We start from the raw sequence: 16,933 nt of genomic DNA on the forward strand, positions 1-16,933 counted from the left end.
TCGAAGTGTCCTTGAGCAAGACACATAACCCTCAAATCCTCCTGACGAGCTAGTCAGTGCCTTGCATGGCAGCCAATCACCGTTGGTGTGTGTGCGTGTATATGAATGGGTGAATGAGAAGCATCAATTGTACAGCTCTTGGGATAAAGGCGCTATATAAATGCCACCGATTTACCATCTCAATCAACTTTTCTTGAAACATTACCCAGTGAGTTTTGCTTATAGTTGCAGTAATGGGACAGCTAATGGTTCCTCTTCATAATCAACATTTAATTTGGCATTTTATACTTAATAAATACATAAATAAATAAATAATCATTTATAAAACATTTTAATTACATTGTGAAGTGGCAGTGGTAAAAGTGGAAGGTATCAATGATTTGCTGAGGAATCAAGGAGTATGATGATATGGATTGAAACATTAAAAATACCTTATCTGGAGCTTCTCACACAACTCCTGGGAAACATTCAAGTAGTTCTCCAGCTGGAAAGTCAGCAGGTCCACGTTCACCAGGCTGGGCCGAAAGAATTTGCCGTCGTCTCTCTTGAAATGGATCAAAAGCGGACAGGCTCGCCTGGCGGCGGTGATGACTGAACGAACGGCATCAGCGCTCACCCCCTCAGGGAGCTGGCACACCGGATTCTCCTCCTCGAAGACGGAGAGCGACGTGACCGCCAGCATCTCCACAGCCTGCAGGAACAGGGTCAGCTTCTCAAGCCCCTTCAAGGTGTCTTGGAGCAGGCATCCCAGCTCCTTCTCCAGCTCCTGGGCCCTGCTTTCCGCAGTCCCCTTTGTGACGTCTCGCATCCTCTTCAGCTCAGACTTTCTCCGTTGGAGCCATTCTGAGTGTCTGTCGCAGAACACCTGCACCGTGTGAATACAGCTCATGGTGTCTGAAATGTAGCCAGCAGCCAGCTGATCCAGTTCCTCCCTGCAAGGCAATCAGAACTTACATTGTTGATTCACATGGACACTCTTTCAGTCACATTGGCCAGTTCCCCTACCTCCAACCAGTGTGTCGGAGAGCACTATTTCAACTTTAGACTGTATTTAAATAATTATTTGGCGTAATGATTCAATTTGTGTCCTTGTATTCATCTGTACTTTAGTGCAGACATGTGAAGCTGCCTGAGAATTCCATTATTTTATTATTTCCAATGAAGTTTCCTTTATAGAAGCATTTTTACACATATATTTATCCCAGATCTGGAACATACAATGTTCATTCTCAAACCCAAGAGCACAAAAGCAAGACCCTGTGTGATTAAACTGGGAATATTCGACACCTTTACTTATCTCACCGTGTATGGTCCATGATTATTGTCTGGAGCTCTTGTCCAGCGCTGTCCGAACTCGAACTTCAGCAAAGTTGAGCAGCCTCGTCTGACTGGAATCTTGTTCTACCACCTTCCGTAATAAAATATGAGCGAGTGCAGTAGAAGTTTAATATCGTTGACAAGAAAAAGAGCGAAAACACGACAACATTCAATGGCACTCTCGGCAACAAAACGGCTGTGGTAGCAGTTTCGGTCTCGTACTTTTAAGTGCAACTTCATCCCAGTCCCTAGTTATGTTTCATTTCCTGATAATCTGTTTATTCATGTCTTGATACTCCTCCAGTCACGCCCACATCTCAAACTAGTGTTGCTTCTCATTCATTACATATTACATTACATTATTGGCATTTGGCAGACGCTCTTATCCAGAGCGACATACAACAAAGTGCATACCCATAACCAGGGATAAGTTCGCTGAAAGACCCTAGAGGAAGTACAATTTCAACTGCTACCTGTACAACAAAGATAAGGACAAGGGCCATTTTTTTTTTTTTTTTTTTTTTTGAACAAACAAACAAACAGAGCAAAACTATCCAAACACTGCTTACCTAGCAAACTAAAAATACCGATACACAAAGCAAGTCACAGAGACAACAATTAAGGTTCACAGGGAGGTAGGGAGGGATGGGGAGAGGTGCTGCTTGAAGAGGTGTGTCTTCAGCTTGCCCTTGAAGGTGGGGAGAGATTCTATAGTTCTGACCTCAACGGGGAGTTCGTTCCACCACCGTGGAGCCAGAACAGACAGTAGTCGTGAGCGTGAGGTGGAGGTTCTGAGAGGGGGAGGTGCCAAGTGGCCTGTGGAGGCTGAACGAAGAGGTCTGGCAGGGGTGTAGGGTCTGATGATTTTTTGTAGATAAGCTGGGGAAGACCCTTTAACTGCTTGGAAGGCTAGCACCAATGTTTTGAATTTGATGCGAGCCATGACAGGCAGCCAGTGGAGGGAAGTAAGCAGGGGGGTGACATGTGAGTATTTGGGAAGGTTGAAGACCAGACGAGCTGCTGCATTCTGGATGAGTTGGAGGGGTCTGATGGCGGACGCTGGGAGGCCAGCCAAGAGGGAATTGCAGTAGTCCAGGCAGGACAGAACCATCGCTTGGACCAGGAGCTGGGTCGAGTAGGGGGTGAGAAAGGGGCGGATTCTCCGTATGTTGTATAGGAAGAACCTGCAAGACCGGGTCACCGCCGCAATGTTCTCGGAAAGGGACAGTCTGCTGTCCATCACCACGCCGAGGTTCCTTGCACTGGGTGACGGCGTGAGTGTGGTATCCCCGAGGGAGATCCAGATGGGGAGAGGTATTAGCAGGGATGAATATCATTTCAGTTTTACCTGGGTTGAGCTTTAGATGGTGGTTGTCCATCCAGCTCTGGATGTCCCTCAGGCAAGCAGAGGTACGGGCTGAAACCTGCGTATCAGACGGCGGGAACGAGACGAAGAGTTGGGTATCGTCCGCGTAGCAGTGGTAGGATAGCCCATGTGCAGTGATCACAGGGCCAATGGAGCGAGTGTAAAGAGAAAAAAGAAGCGGGCCTAGGACTGAGCCCTGGGGAACTCCTGTGGCGAGGGGCCGAGGTGTCGATACCAGCCCAGGCAACCTGGAAGGAGCGACCAGAGAGGTAGGACTCAATCCAGTCCAGGGCTGTGCCACAGATGCCCGTTGCTGACAGGGCAGACAGGAGGATGGAGTGATCCACAGTGTCGAAGGCAGCAGAGAGATCTAGAAGAATGAGGACAGAGGAGAGGGAGGCTGCTCGTGCGGCATGGAGTGACTCACTGACGGAGAGGAGCGCAGTCTCTGTCGAGTGGCCCGATCTGAAGCCAGACTGATGGGGGTCTAGCAGGTTGTTGTTAGAAAAGAAAGAAGAGAGTTGAGTAGAAGCGGCTCGTTCTATAGTTTTAGAAAGGAAAGGAAGAAGAGATACCGGGCGGTAGTTCTGGATGATGGAGGGATCCAGGGTAGGTTTTTTAGCAGCGGAGTGATGTGGGCCCTCTTGGAGGATGCTGGAAAACAGCCGGAAGACAGGGAGGAGTTGACAAGGGAGGTGACAAATGGGAGAATGTCAGGTGTGATAGTTTGGAGAAGAGAAGAGGGGATAGGGTCAAGGGCACAGGTTGTAGGGCGGTGGCAGAGTAGGAGTTGAGAAACATCAGAGTCTGTAAGGGGGGAGAAAGTGGAAAAGGAAGGGATGGGCCTAGAGGGGGGGAAGGGCACAGTGAGGGGGGCGGTGGTTGTAAAGGATCTGCGGATGACTGTGACCTTCTCATCGAAGAAATCAGCAAAGTCATCAGCAGCGAAGGAGGACTGAGGAGGAGGAGGCGGTGCGTTGAGGAGAGAGGAGAAAATGGAGAAAAGTTTCCGGGGGTTAGAAGCGGAGTTCTGAATTTGTGTTTGATAGTATTTTGCTTTGGTGGCAGTGACATCGGAAGAGAATGCCGCCAGGAGAGACTGGTAAGTCATGAGGTCTGAAGCGTCTCTGGATTTCCCCCACTTCCTCTCCGCTGCGCGGAGGCTGGCCCTGGAGGTACGGAGGGTGTCAGATATCCAAGGACTGGGAGGGGATGTGCGAGGTGGCTTTGAGACAGGGGGACAGAGAGAGTCAAAGGCGGAGGAGTGGCAGATGCAGAATCAGCGGGGAGTTTGGAGAAGGATTCGAGAGGGGGGAATGAGGCGGTGACGGTGCTGGCAAAGGAAGAGGGTGAGAGGGAGTGGAGGTTACGGCGGGCTGAGGAAGTGTGGGTGGGAGGAGGGGGAGGAGGATGGGGAGGAAGAGGGGAGAATGAGATGAAGTGGTGATCAGATGTATGCAGAGGGGTAACCGTGAAATCGGAGCATGAGCAGTTCCTCACAAAGACAAGGTCTAGGACATTGCCCGCCTTGTGGGTTGGAGGAGAGTGTTGCAGGGAGAGGCCAAAGGAGTGGATTAGCGGTAGGAAGGCAGCAGCCTGGGAGGCTTCAAGGTGGATGTTGAAGTCTCCAAGGAGAATCAGTGCGGTGCCATCCTCAGGGAAGGCTGAGAAGGGTGTCTAGCTCATCAAGGAAGTTTCCCAGGGGCCCTACAGGATGATAGATAACTGCAATGAAAAGGTTAGTAGGGTAGGATACTGCAACAGAGTGGAATTCAAAAGTGGATATGGACAGGTCAGAGAGGGGGAGAACAGAGAATTTCCATGAGGGGGAAATTAAAAGACCAGTACCACCGCCACGGCCGGAAGGCCGGGGAGTGTGCGAGAAGGAGAAGGAGGATGAGAGGGCAGCGGGAGTGGCGGTGTTGTCAGGTGTGATCCAGGTCTCCGTGAGGGCAAGGAGTGATTAACAGGTAATAGACAAACAACCTGGCTCAAGCCCTAACCCTTGCTGTTCAAATGAGCAATTTTAAAAAATCTACGTTACCGCGTCTAGAGGAAAACCCGCAGCGATACTAAACACCTGGTCAGAATGATGCACTTATTCGCAGTAATGTTGTTGACTTTAGCAGACGCTAAATTGCCCAGCTAATAATGTAGCTACAATGAATGGCACGCCCTACTGTGAACATACCTGCATACACACCGCAAAAGACAGTTTGAATGTTCAGGCACTTTGCTTTCATTCATCTTTGTTGAATTCAGTTGAAGTTGAAAACCAGGTCAATCTCCTATCGGATACTACTACCTTTTATATTATGTACCACGGCACTATTGTTCAATAAACATTCTCTCCAATGCAAAACATGGATTGTCTCATGTAAGATATTGGAAGAAAGTTCTTGCACACTTGGACTGTACATAAATGAGAGATCTCTGACTTTTATACCATGGATTATTCCATGGAGATCGATTTTAAGAGCTCAAATACAAGTTTCCCTTTCAGAGAAAATCTGCTGTTATCAGGAATCCGCTAATGTTAACTCTCCTCCAGAGCCAGCGCTTTCCTTACCTCAGTGACAGCTATGAGGCAGCTGCTGCCTCCAACACTGCAAACAGCCGGTCGGCCAGCGGGTTCAGCTCAGCCAACCGCAGATCATCTGTACATACCTCTTTGCAGGCCGTTCTTCTGTAATGTATTTGAATTAAATCTGTATCTACGTCACTGAGCTTTGTTAGTTCGCGAATCTGGTGGAATTTTTCACGTTCTACAAGCTGCCACCTTCCAGGCGTCTCTGAGACAAGGAAAGCCCTGAGTCACTCCCACATATCAAACAAACTTCTCATGCACAGTAATGCAGTTGACTTTACAATGTTACCGGCCTTATCTTTTACTGCAAAACAAGATTACGAGGGGGAGTGTTATCAGTGTGTTATCAGCGGGTGATTACGAGGGGGAGTGTTATCAGTGTGTTATCAGCGGGTGATCGCTTCCTTTTCACAAAATTTCTAATAAAAGCAATTTTTAGGTTCGTGTCCCGCTGATTGTGTGGCAAGAAAAGCACGCATATACCTGTCCGCATGCTGCAAAAGACAGGTAAGGCAAAATATAACATAATTGAAGTGACATTTCCCTCTGAATGAAAATGAATTGGCCACTTGCTCATGAACATTTCTTCCATTGCACTCCAGTGGATTTTGTGTGTGTGTGTGTGTGTGTGTGTGTGTGTGTGTGTGTCTGCACATTTGCATGTATACATTATGCCCATGCATCTTATTATAAACGTGTATTTCTTGGTTGTTTTACTTTCTCTACATCTACACTCTCATTTGAAGAGTGAGCATACATTTTAAAGACATTCAACAACAATCAAAATAATACATTCTGGGGAAAATCTACTCACAACAGGTATTACACATACAGAGCTTCTAGGTGATGGTTGGTAACAATGTGTTAGTTCACACTGAAGGCAGTAGGCAGACATTGTTCTAATAATATAGAAAATACAGGCAGTATTATACACAAGACAGTACTATTCATGTCATATATTCTGGTATTGGGTGTTATACTCTGTTACTGCCACCTATTGGCTAGTGCCTTACTAACTGTTCTGATTTAAGAGACCTCCGGGGCACATGTTGTTTCTGGAAGTAAATAAATGGACGACTGTCCTGGTATTGTCCATCTCTGTCTGATTATTGTTGTAGCTTATAGTCTAACGGGAATAAAACTCAGGTAATACACAACAATTCACACCTGGTTAAACATTTGCAATAAAAAAATTACACTGCGTGGCAGTTTTTAAATTCTTGTTCTGTGTTTTGTGATCGGCATTGCAGAAGACCACCAAACCTCGGCGAAGAACATGATGACCCATAACCACTCTATGAGTTATTTCATTAACTGCACGTTACCTGACGGTGCCCAGATAAACATCTACAACAAAGACAAATTACTTGTGTGTCAGTGTCATCAGGTGTAACATAAACTAGCAAGCTAGCTAGCTAACGTGAGTGCAGTGGAGATTGCTAGTAAGTTACCTCAGGTTAATACCTTGCTTAGCTAGTGGAGTGGGGATACATTATTGCTAGCTAACGTTAGCAATACCGTTGCTTAGCAACTGTCGTGGTTCCCCAAAGATGACAGGAGTAAGTCCAAATTCCCTCTATCTTATAATCAGGAGTCTGGCAGCAAAGTGTTGAATAATGGGCTTTTATTCCATGAGATATAATCAAGTTACAAAAGCCGTGGTGTCTGCAGAACAACCCAATGATCCACCCCGGCACACTCTCATTATATATGATTGTGAGGCCTCTGCTCCTCCTTTCTTCAAGGCGTGGTCTCGTCCCATCCTGGTGCGCCACAGTTGTTTACTTGCTTCTGAGTGGTCTCTGGTCACTTCCCCTTCTGCTGTGATTGGCTTACACATTCTCATAGACTTATTAGGAAATATTTGTGGTGCGACTTCTAATAAGTCACCTGACTTTTCATTACGTATTCATCTTTTGGCTAACCACTCCCCCTAATACTTTGAGCTTGAGAAAATATTGGTAGTTGCAGTGCTCAGTGAGCATATCTAAAAAATAATAGGCAAGGCCAGTTTATTTATCGAGCATATTTCATACAGCAATGACAATTCAAAGTGCTTTACAGAGAGCATACAAATACAGAACAAGGAGAATAGATTTAAAAAAATATAAGTGTATAAAAAATAAGAATAAAAATAAGTATATATATAATACAATGAGAATAAAAATAAAATTAGAAAAATAAGATATAAAAAGCAAAAGAGTAAATCAGAATGCTAATGTTCACTCATAGATACTGCAGAACATGAACAATTTTTGGCCTAGTTTTGAATATATTTCGATTTCGGGCCTGTTTGGGTTCTACAGGGAGTTTATTCGAGATGCACGAGGCAGAATGACTAAAAGCTACCTCATCGTGTATTGTTTTCACTCTTGGAGTGCTTAATACCCCTTTGAAACTACAAAGATATAGCAAAATGTTTGCACTTAACGATGTTGAATAATGGAAAACAAGGTTTTAAACTTTTTATAGACAAACAATAGCGGGATAGCCTTTAATTTTGCAGCACTTGCCTCATCGAGCATAGTTCACCCTATATCTAATGCAGCGGGGAAGTATCAACTCTTCTGCTATCGTGTGTGATTTTTTGCATTGCGCAACATGATAAGAAACTTTGGCAGTTACCGCCGTGACTTTTTCTTTTCTGCCCACGATATTCGTCAAGTTTTCTTTTAAAAAACTCAAGTGGCTTTTTCACATAATTGTGATGCAATGTCTCGATGTGTCTTTTTAATTTACAGGGTTTCATTCTGTCCGCTGCCAGAGTTTTTAGACACAAGACACATGGGTCTCTCCTCCTCTCCCATCACATTAACAGTGAATCCGAAAGCTAGATATGCCGCGTTATATCTTCTAGACTTGGGTTTTCAATGAGCCGTCGTTCCTGACTGGGTTGTCTGTTTTGAAACCTCGTCTGCTTTTCTTTTCCCTTCCCTGTTAAAAACGTGTCCATCTTACATCGATCTTACGTTGCACTTGCCTTTTTCTGCTCCACAAATCGTGCTGCCTTGCTAGCCATACAACATACTGTTGACTCTTGTTCCATATTATTTTGCTGTGCATTTTGCATTACCTCTGGGGGCAACATGGCTCAGGCAGTAAGAGCAGTCTTCTGGCAGTCGGAGGGTTGCCAGTTCGATCCCCCGCCCGGGCTGTGTTGAAGTGTCCCTGAGCAAGACACCTAACCCCCAAATGCTCCTGACAAGCTGGTCGGTGCCTTGCATGATAGCCAATCGCCGTGAGTGTGTGTATGAATGGGTGAATGGAGAAGCATCAATTGTACAGCGCTTTGGATAAAGGCGTGATATAAATGCCTGCCATTTACCATTTACCTCTGCCCCACAGTTTTAGAACCACTGGTTTAATAGACTTGTGTCAGCTGACCTTAGGGGTCTAGCTGGAATGTAAGGTGAGAGGAGGTCTGATATGTATTTTGGCCCAAGACCATTTAGGAATTTGTAGACAATTAGGAGGACTTTGAATTCAATTCTCTGAGAGACTGGTAGCCAGTGTAGAGATCTAAGAATTGGTGTAATGTGTAAATTTTTTGTTAAGACTCTTGCAGCAGCATTTTGGACAAGCTGCAGTTTACAAACAGGCCCTTGAGATAGGCCTGTCAAAAGACTGTTCCAATGATCAAGCCGACTCAAAATAAATTCATGGATGAGCTTTTCAAGGTCTTGTTTAAACACCTCTAATTCTTGCTATGACTTTCAGATGATAGTAGGCTGATTTAGTTATTGAGTTTATGTGACTGTTGAAGTTTAAATCAGAGTCTAGAATTACACCAAGATTTCTGACCTGGATTTTAATATGAAGAGAGAGAGAATCAAGGTGGGCACTGACTTTCAATCTTTTGTCGTGTGTAGCGAAGACAATTGTCTCAGGTTCATCTTTGTTTAGCTGGAGATAATTATGTCTCATCCAGCTGTGTATCTGTTCAATGCATTGAGAGAGATTGTTGATGGGACTATAGTCATTTGGTGTAAGGGCTATGTTAATTTGAGTGTCATCCGCACAGTTGTGATAATCAATTTCATTGTTTTTTAAGATGTGTCCTAATGGAAGCTTGTAGAGATTGAATAAAAGAGGGCCAAGGATTGATAATAGTTTCTGATATCCACGATATACCACGGGTTCTCGTTTCAATAACGCTTATTTAACGTTATCATCATCTTGCTGCTAGTAGCCTACCAAAGTCAGACAAAATTAGTGATCTTAAAGTGCCCTTTAACCTTCTCGGGGATTTGGAAAGGGAACTAAAAGAATACAAGCTTGCATCAAAATACCAGCAAAAACCACCAAACCCCAGCGAAGCAAATTATGACTGATAATGACCTCATGAGTTATTTCAATAACTGCACGTTATCTGGCAGTGTCCAGATAAATATCGACAACAAAACATTAGTCCAGTGGGGATACGTTATTGCGAGTAACGTGAGCTAATGTTAGTGCCATTGCTTATACAACGGATAGGTCTGGTCCATTGTCTCTAGTGATGGGCAGTTTCGCGAACGAACAAATCTTTTTTTGAACAAATTTTTTAAATGAACGAACAAGGCTTTTCATTTGGCTCTCTCCCCAAATGCTGAGATCAGCCCGCCCCCTTAGCCAAAGACATTGCTTTTAGTGACATGCAGTGTCCAATGGGTATCAGGACAGCATTCTGTGATTAAGCCGATAGGCTTACCGAAATGCCAATCAAACAACCACAAATGAACGAGCATACGTACCTACGTCAGCGAGCCGTGGAGCCACTAAGTCGGTGAACTAGTTTGTGAACGAAGAGCCGAAGAGCCATTGATTGAGTGAGTCATAAGAGCCATTGGATGACTGAACAAACGAGTGAGCCAAAAGAGCCATTGAACGAATGAACGAACGAGCCATGAGCTGGTGTTGAACTGAAAGTACAGCACAGTTGAGCCGTAGGGTGTAACGTTATTGCCGTCAGCAGACATTCTGTGGACCAGCTGAATAGTTATGATATCACAGATAATATTTTGCGAAATCATGTTGTCTTTTAAATTTCTACAATATAGTCTGCTAGGCTATGCAATAAAAGTGATGAATGGTTTTGAAAAGACCACAACGTACATCGTGTCATTTTATTTTTGTAGGTAGTATATTGAAACATAGCTAGCTATGTATAGGCTGCAATAATAGGCTATGTTTCAGGTGTTGTCCTAATTGCATTAAAGTTTAATTTTAGTTAATGTTACATTATATACAATTGTAATTGTAGTCTATGTAATTTAACTTTAACATCAATGTCGCATAGCTTACAATTTCTTAAGAAACCTGAAATGAAGCTTTGGAAGATGTTTATTAATCCTATTCAAAAAACCTGCTGATGTATTATTTTGGCTTCTAAGCAGATGGATTTTTTTCAGTAGGCTATCATCCCTACTGCAAAGCATAATTAAACAGATGTTCAATGTATTGACCAGCTGCCCACATAGCAAGTGTAGCCAGACTGGATCTGTGCCGGTACCAGATCCAATTGCTTACTGTCTGAGTGCAATCCAAAAAGTAAAAATATTGTGTTAGTTTTATTTTCCTCGGATTAATAGGCGATGCTACAACAGGGCAACAAGTGGCGTCAACAAATGATGTCTAAAAGAGGGGTAATGATTATGGTTATTTCACCAATTACATTTTGGTTTATAGAGATAAATTCATATCTACATCAAAGTCGGATTTCAGAAATAACTAATCACTCATGGTTTTCTGCATAAGCCACTATTTAAGATACAATTTGATTGTAGGGTTGTTAGAAAAAAGAGGCCCAAGGTTTCACAACATTGCAGTTGTTACAACCAACAGTATTCTTCAGCTAAGTGTAAAATGGCCTCCGTAGGACCTCCTTACTCCTTCTGAACCTCCATATCCCGATGCACAGAGAGCGATGGATCTTCTCCCATGCATCCAGCTCAGTCTTCCACAGACTGGCCCTGCCGCGGATGACCTTTGACACATCGCTCTTGCCCCCTTTGGCCAGGCTGATGCTGTCCTTGCAAATGAAGAAGAGGTCCACGCCCATGAAGATGGAGTTGAGGGCGATGAACCCCGCCCTGGCAGACTTGCTTAGGGCGAGGGGAGTACCCTTAGCCAACTGCCCGATATCGGTGAGATCGGCCGCCATGTTGGGGACGTTTCGGGCAGCTTTGACTTCCTGAGTCACCACCTTGACTGCACTCGAGGCCACCTCTTCGGCTCTGACCACCTTTACGGCAGAAGCACAATCCACTAAGACGTCTATCCCTTTAGCCACGCCACCCATGGTTTTGGAAAAATTCACAACATCTGTCGCAACATCCAGCCCATCTGGCCCCATGTTGGGTACAGTGCACCTGGCCGCTTGCTCCAGACACTCCAGCATAGTCTCCACATCTTCAAAGTAGCTCTGGAAGATTTCATTGATCTTCTTCCCATGGTGAGTGTTGACCGATAATTCGGTGATACCTGTAGTTAAGCTGTTCACGCCACTGGTGACCCCCAGCCCAATGCCAACCAGCATGAGGGCCAGCGATGCCCCCGCCGTGACAGGGGCCAGAGCCAGGCCCACGATGGACACAATGCCTCCTGCGAGGCCTACACTGCTGCCTGCCATGCTGGAGATGCTGGCCCCCATCTTCATCCTGTCCAGCTGCACAGCTTCTTCCTCCAGAGCCTCCAGGAACTGCTGCATCCTGGAGCAGCGCTGGCTGAACAGGCCGATGAACCGCTGGGCTGATCCCCTGAACAGGTAGGTCATCCTGAAGTGCCGGTCTAATCTGAAGGGGAGAGGTTTCACTATGACCCAGGGCTCCAAGACATTTTACTTTTCACAACAGATCACTGGGTAATTTCTCCCTCACTCCCTTCTTGTGAACAAGAGTACTTCCCTTTGTATTACATTTATTAGCATCATATAATAAAAATAAGTTCACAATCTTTAATTACATAGAATGCAGTCTGTAAGTATTTGGACAGTGACAAAGATGACCATCAAGAGAAGACTTTGTAGTGATCTGGAACTAAGTGTTATGGAATGCTATGTTATGAAAGAAGACTGTGGGGAGAAAAAAAGGAACAGCTCAAGATCCGAAAGCCCACCACCTGATCTGTCAAACATGGTGCAGGTATTATGGCTTGGGCATGTATGGCTGCCACTGGAACTCGCTCACTGACACCACTGCTGAAGTATACAGAGACTTGTCTGCTCAGATCCAAGCAAATGCATCAAAACTGATTGGACAATGTTTCATCATGCAGCAGGACAATGTGCCAAAACATACAGCCAAAGCAACCAAGGCCAAGTCAATCACCTACTCTCAACCCATTTGAGCACATATTTAATTTGCTGAAGATCAGACTGAAGGCAAATCGGCCCCAAAACAAGCAGGAGCTGAAGAGGGCTGCAGTACAGGCCTGGCAGAGCATTACCAGGGTAGATACCAGCACCTGGTGATGTCTGGGTCATAGACTTCAGGCAGTCATTGATTACAAAGAATTTGTAACAAAATATTGAATATGATGACTTTATTTCAGCTTGTGCTAATTTGTCCAATTACTTTTGGTCTCCTAAAAATGGGGGAACTATGTGTAAAAAGGGCTGTGATAGCTACACCGTTAACCCAATATGGATGTAAAAACCCTGAGATTAAAGCTTTGCTTTTATTTCAACTGTTTGTCCAAGTACAGAGTACTCACAGACATCAAAAGCATTGAGATTAACGATAGGTCTATTACAAATATGCCAAGACTGCTCCACGACTTCCGCCAATATGTTCTGTGACAAACACACAGCCTTACTTATAAGTTATAACGAGACTATGGATCAATGCCAGGATGGTTGGAGTTAATGGACTTTGCCATGAGGAAAAGTATAAATGCAAACAGTTACACTTGAACTCACTACATCAGGAACAAGCCGTTATCAAACAAACAAATCACCTGTGATAACTGCACCTATATCACACACAATGAGTTTACTGTAAAATGTCTCTGTCGACATTAAACCTCAGTCAGGATCAGGATGTACTTACCTGATGCTCCTCAGATGAGTCAAATGTTCATACATGTTCTTAATGGCTTTGTTGGTCAAATTGGGGCATGGGGCTTTCTTTGTCCTAGGAAGAATGAGAAAAATCTGGCACTGTATGAGACGAATGAATGAATTTAAGCGTGTTTGGTGAGTATAATGGATTCAAAAATAATGTTTGATTTTATAGTATTATGGATATTAGTGTTACATTAAATACTGCATGTGCAATGTCTTAAGAATGTAAAACTGATAACTGATCTGGTCTGTATGCATTGAGATGCAGAACACAATATCTATCCACCTATGCACAGGGGAAAGGCTTCAACTGGTGAATTTAATGAGGGAAATATTTCTGCTTACCTATAATTCATTCCAAGAAATGATATACTTCCTGAACTGGAGAAAAGGAGAAAATATCAGCTGTGAAAGTTGTGTCCTGTCCAGCTAAACCGATTTCCTTCAGTGATTCTAGAGTCAGTCAGCACTCTACAAATGCCAACACCATTATCTACCTCTGTCTTGGTAGATAATGGTGAGATATAGATCACCTGACAATTGAAGCTTCATACTCCATTTTGTTTTTCTGGTAGAGCCATTTAAAATTTGCCTGTGTGACGATGAAAAATGCATCACTGCACAAACTGAGAACAAAACCGTTGTAAGGAAAAAAAAAAATATATATAGATATATTTGGAAATTTGTATTTTGAGGTAATTTCATATGTAGAATTCTTATCTGGTCTCAGAACAAATGCATCGACTTTTGTATCCCTTCCTTAGGGACCAATTGTGGTAGGTATATCTCAAAAATTAAATTGTATTTTTAGTGCAATTTCATTTCTTAATAAGAGGAATCTGAGAGGACTTTCTCATTCTGTAAAGATAAAACACATTACTAATAACATTAGCTGGGACATAATGCATGGACATTTTTAATTTGACCTGCCCGGAAACTAATGTCATAAATTTCATCTGACCCTCCACTTTGACCAATTCAAGTCGACTCCTTCAACTCAGTCAATTTTTCTAGAAATTTTTAGCTGGTACTCAGTAGATTTTGTTTATACACCACTTGCAGAATGGGACAGCTCACGATTTTTTCTCATAATCAACATTTAATTTGGCATTTAATGCTTAATAAATGAATAAATAATCAAATAAATATAAAACATTTTAATGACATTGTGGCTAGGTAAAAGTGGAAAGTATCAATGATCTGCTGGGGAATCAAGGAGTATGTTGATATGATTGAAACATTAAAAATACCTTTTCTGGAGCATCTCACACAGCTCCTGGGATACTCTCAAGTATTTGTCCAGCTGGAAAGTCAGCAGGTCCACGTTCACCAGGCTGGGCCGAAAGAATTCTCCGTCGTCTCTCTTGAAATGGATCAAAAGCGGACAGGCTCGCCTGGCGGCGGTGATGACTGAACGAACGGCATCAGCGCTCACCCCCTCGGGGAGCTGGCACACCGGATTCTCCTCCTCGAAGAAGGAGAGCGACGTGACAGCCAGCATCTCCACAGCCTCCAGGAACAGGGTCAGCTTCTCAAGCCCCTTCAAGGTGTCTTGGAGCAGGCATCCCAGCTCCTTCTCCAGGTTCTGGGCCCTGCTCTCCGCGGTTAACTGGGTCACCTTGTTCCACATATACTCCCAGACGGCCTTCATCTTGTTTTTTGATTTTAGGAAGTGGTCAGTTGTGAGGTTGATCATCTCCGCTCTGTCAGTGATGTCTCGCATCATCTCCAGCTCTGTCTTTCTCTGTTGGAGCCATTTTGAGTGTCTGTCGCAGAACTCCTGCACCGTGTGAATACAGCTCATGGTGTCTGAAATGTAGCCAGCAGTCAGCTGATCCAGTTCCTCTCTGCAAGGCAATAAGAACTTACATTGTTGATTCACATCAACACTCTTTCAGTCATATTGGCCAGTTCCCCTACCTCCAACCAGTGTTTCGGAGAGCACTATTTCAACTTTAGGCTGTATTTAAACAATTATTCGGTGTAATGATTAAATTTGTGTCCTTGTATTCAGCTGTACTTCAGTCCAGACATGGGAAGCTGCCTGAGAATTGCAAGTCTTGGTCCGGACGTATTCCAGAGCTAAACTTGAGGTGGAGAAGTTGTGGTCAGCTTCTGTGAATCCTTTTTAGTTTACTATTTATTTACATTTCTGGTGTTTTTCATTGATCCCAGATCTGGTACAGATCTCGTTTCATTCTGAAACACAGAGCACAAAAGGATGAGTTAACTGGGAATATTGGACACCTTTACTTATCTCACCGTATATGGGCCATGATTATTGTCTGGAGCTCTTGTCCAGCGCTGTCCAAACTCGAACTTCAGCAAAGTTGAGCAGCCTCGTCTGACTGGAATCTTGTTCTGCCACCTTCCGTAATAAAATATGAGCGAGTGCAGAGGAAGTTTAATGTCGTTGACAAGAAAAAGAGCATGAAAATGAAACCTGGATGCAACAAAACATGATCCGTTCACTGAAATAACATTATACTACAGTGGCAAAAACACAAAAACATTTAATGTCATATTCAACTGAAGACCAAGAGCAACAGTGATATCTATTATTTATTATATTATTATTGTACACCACACTACTTTGTCTTCTGTGCTGTAGGCTATATGTATTACAAGAGCGGCCTGTAGCGTAGTGGTTAAGGTAAATGCCTGGGACCCACAAGGTCGGTGGTTCAATCCGCAGTGTCACCACAATAAGATCCGCACAGCCGTTGGGCCCTTGAGCAAGGCCCTTAACCCTGCATTGCTCCAGGGGGGGATTGTCTCCTGCTTAGTCTAATCAACTGTACATCGCATCTGCCAAATGCTAATAATGTAATGTAATGTAAGTTTCCTCGACTGCACACAAATCTGAGATGAACTTACTTCTCCACAGCTGTGGTAGCAGTTTCGGTCCCCTACAAGTCCGCTGTCTGAAAGTTCAGGCAATTACTTTCCTTTCATTCCTCTTCTTGTATTCAAATGAAAAGTTGAAAAGCAACAAAATCTCCTATAGGTTACTGATACTTCTTATGTTACACTGCACTATTGTAGAATAAACATTGTCTCCTATGCAAAACATTGACTGTCCCATGTAAGATATTGGAAGAAAGTTTCCTCGCACAATCTCGTATATGATACTGCAACTTTGGGCTGCAATTTCCGAGAAACTGTGCTGAAAATCTTGACTCTCATCCAGACCCAGCCTTTTCCTTCCTTCAGTGACGCCTGGAAGGCAGCTTCTGTAGGGTGTGTGTGTGTCCCCTTTGTCCCCTTTGTCCCCTGGAGCAATGCAGGGTTAAGGGCCTTGCTCAAGGGCCCAATGGCGGTGCAGATCTTATTGTGGCTACACTGGGATTAGAACCACCGACCTTATGTGTCCCAGTCATGTACCTTAACCACTACACTACAGGCCACCCAGCCGTGCCAATAGCCACAATAAATGGAATGTTCACACATCTTTTAATATTACTCCGTGTGTGTAGATCACATTCATCTACTTAACATTATCATCTCGCTGCTAATAGCCTGCCAAAGTAATGCAATCACCTATATGATACTGCTACTTTACGCTGACCTCTGAAAGTGAAACTTGTATTTCTGTTATTGACTTTTTTAGGTTTTGATTTCC

General features: G+C 43.9%; 1 protein-coding gene across 1 annotated transcript; it reads right to left on the reverse strand.

Annotated features, from left to right (window-relative positions):
* Nucleotides 1–11,103: 11,103 nt before the first annotated feature.
* Nucleotides 11,104–15,115, reverse strand: LOC133114958 (uncharacterized). Its single transcript, XM_061224658.1, has 3 exons — nt 14,562–15,115; nt 13,298–13,381; nt 11,104–12,043 (listed from the first exon to the last, which is right to left on the reverse strand). Exons 1-3 carry the CDS (start codon nt 15,113–15,115, stop codon nt 11,104–11,106), a joined length of 1,578 nt encoding a protein of 525 aa, XP_061080642.1.
* Nucleotides 15,116–16,933: the final 1,818 nt, after the last annotated feature.

The sequence above is a fragment of the Conger conger genome, chromosome 16, assembly GCF_963514075.1.
Source record: "Conger conger chromosome 16, fConCon1.1, whole genome shotgun sequence".
Lineage (NCBI taxonomy): Eukaryota > Metazoa > Chordata > Actinopteri > Anguilliformes > Congridae > Conger > Conger conger.

What these genes read in the sequence shown, in the direction of transcription:
- LOC133114958 (XM_061224658.1), bottom strand. Translation starts at nt 15,115, where the DNA reads ATGAGCTGTATTCACACGGTGCAGGAGTTCTGCGACAGACACTCAAAA. An exon ending in TGTGAGATGCTCCAGAAAAG is followed by an intron (nt 13,382 to 14,561) that starts GTATTTTTAATG and finishes CATTCTTCCTAG; the next exon opens with GACAAAGAAAGCCCCATGCC. An exon ending in ACTCATCTGAGGAGCATCAG is followed by an intron (nt 12,044 to 13,297) that starts GTAAGTACATCC and finishes TCTCCCCTTCAG; the next exon opens with ATTAGACCGGCACTTCAGGA.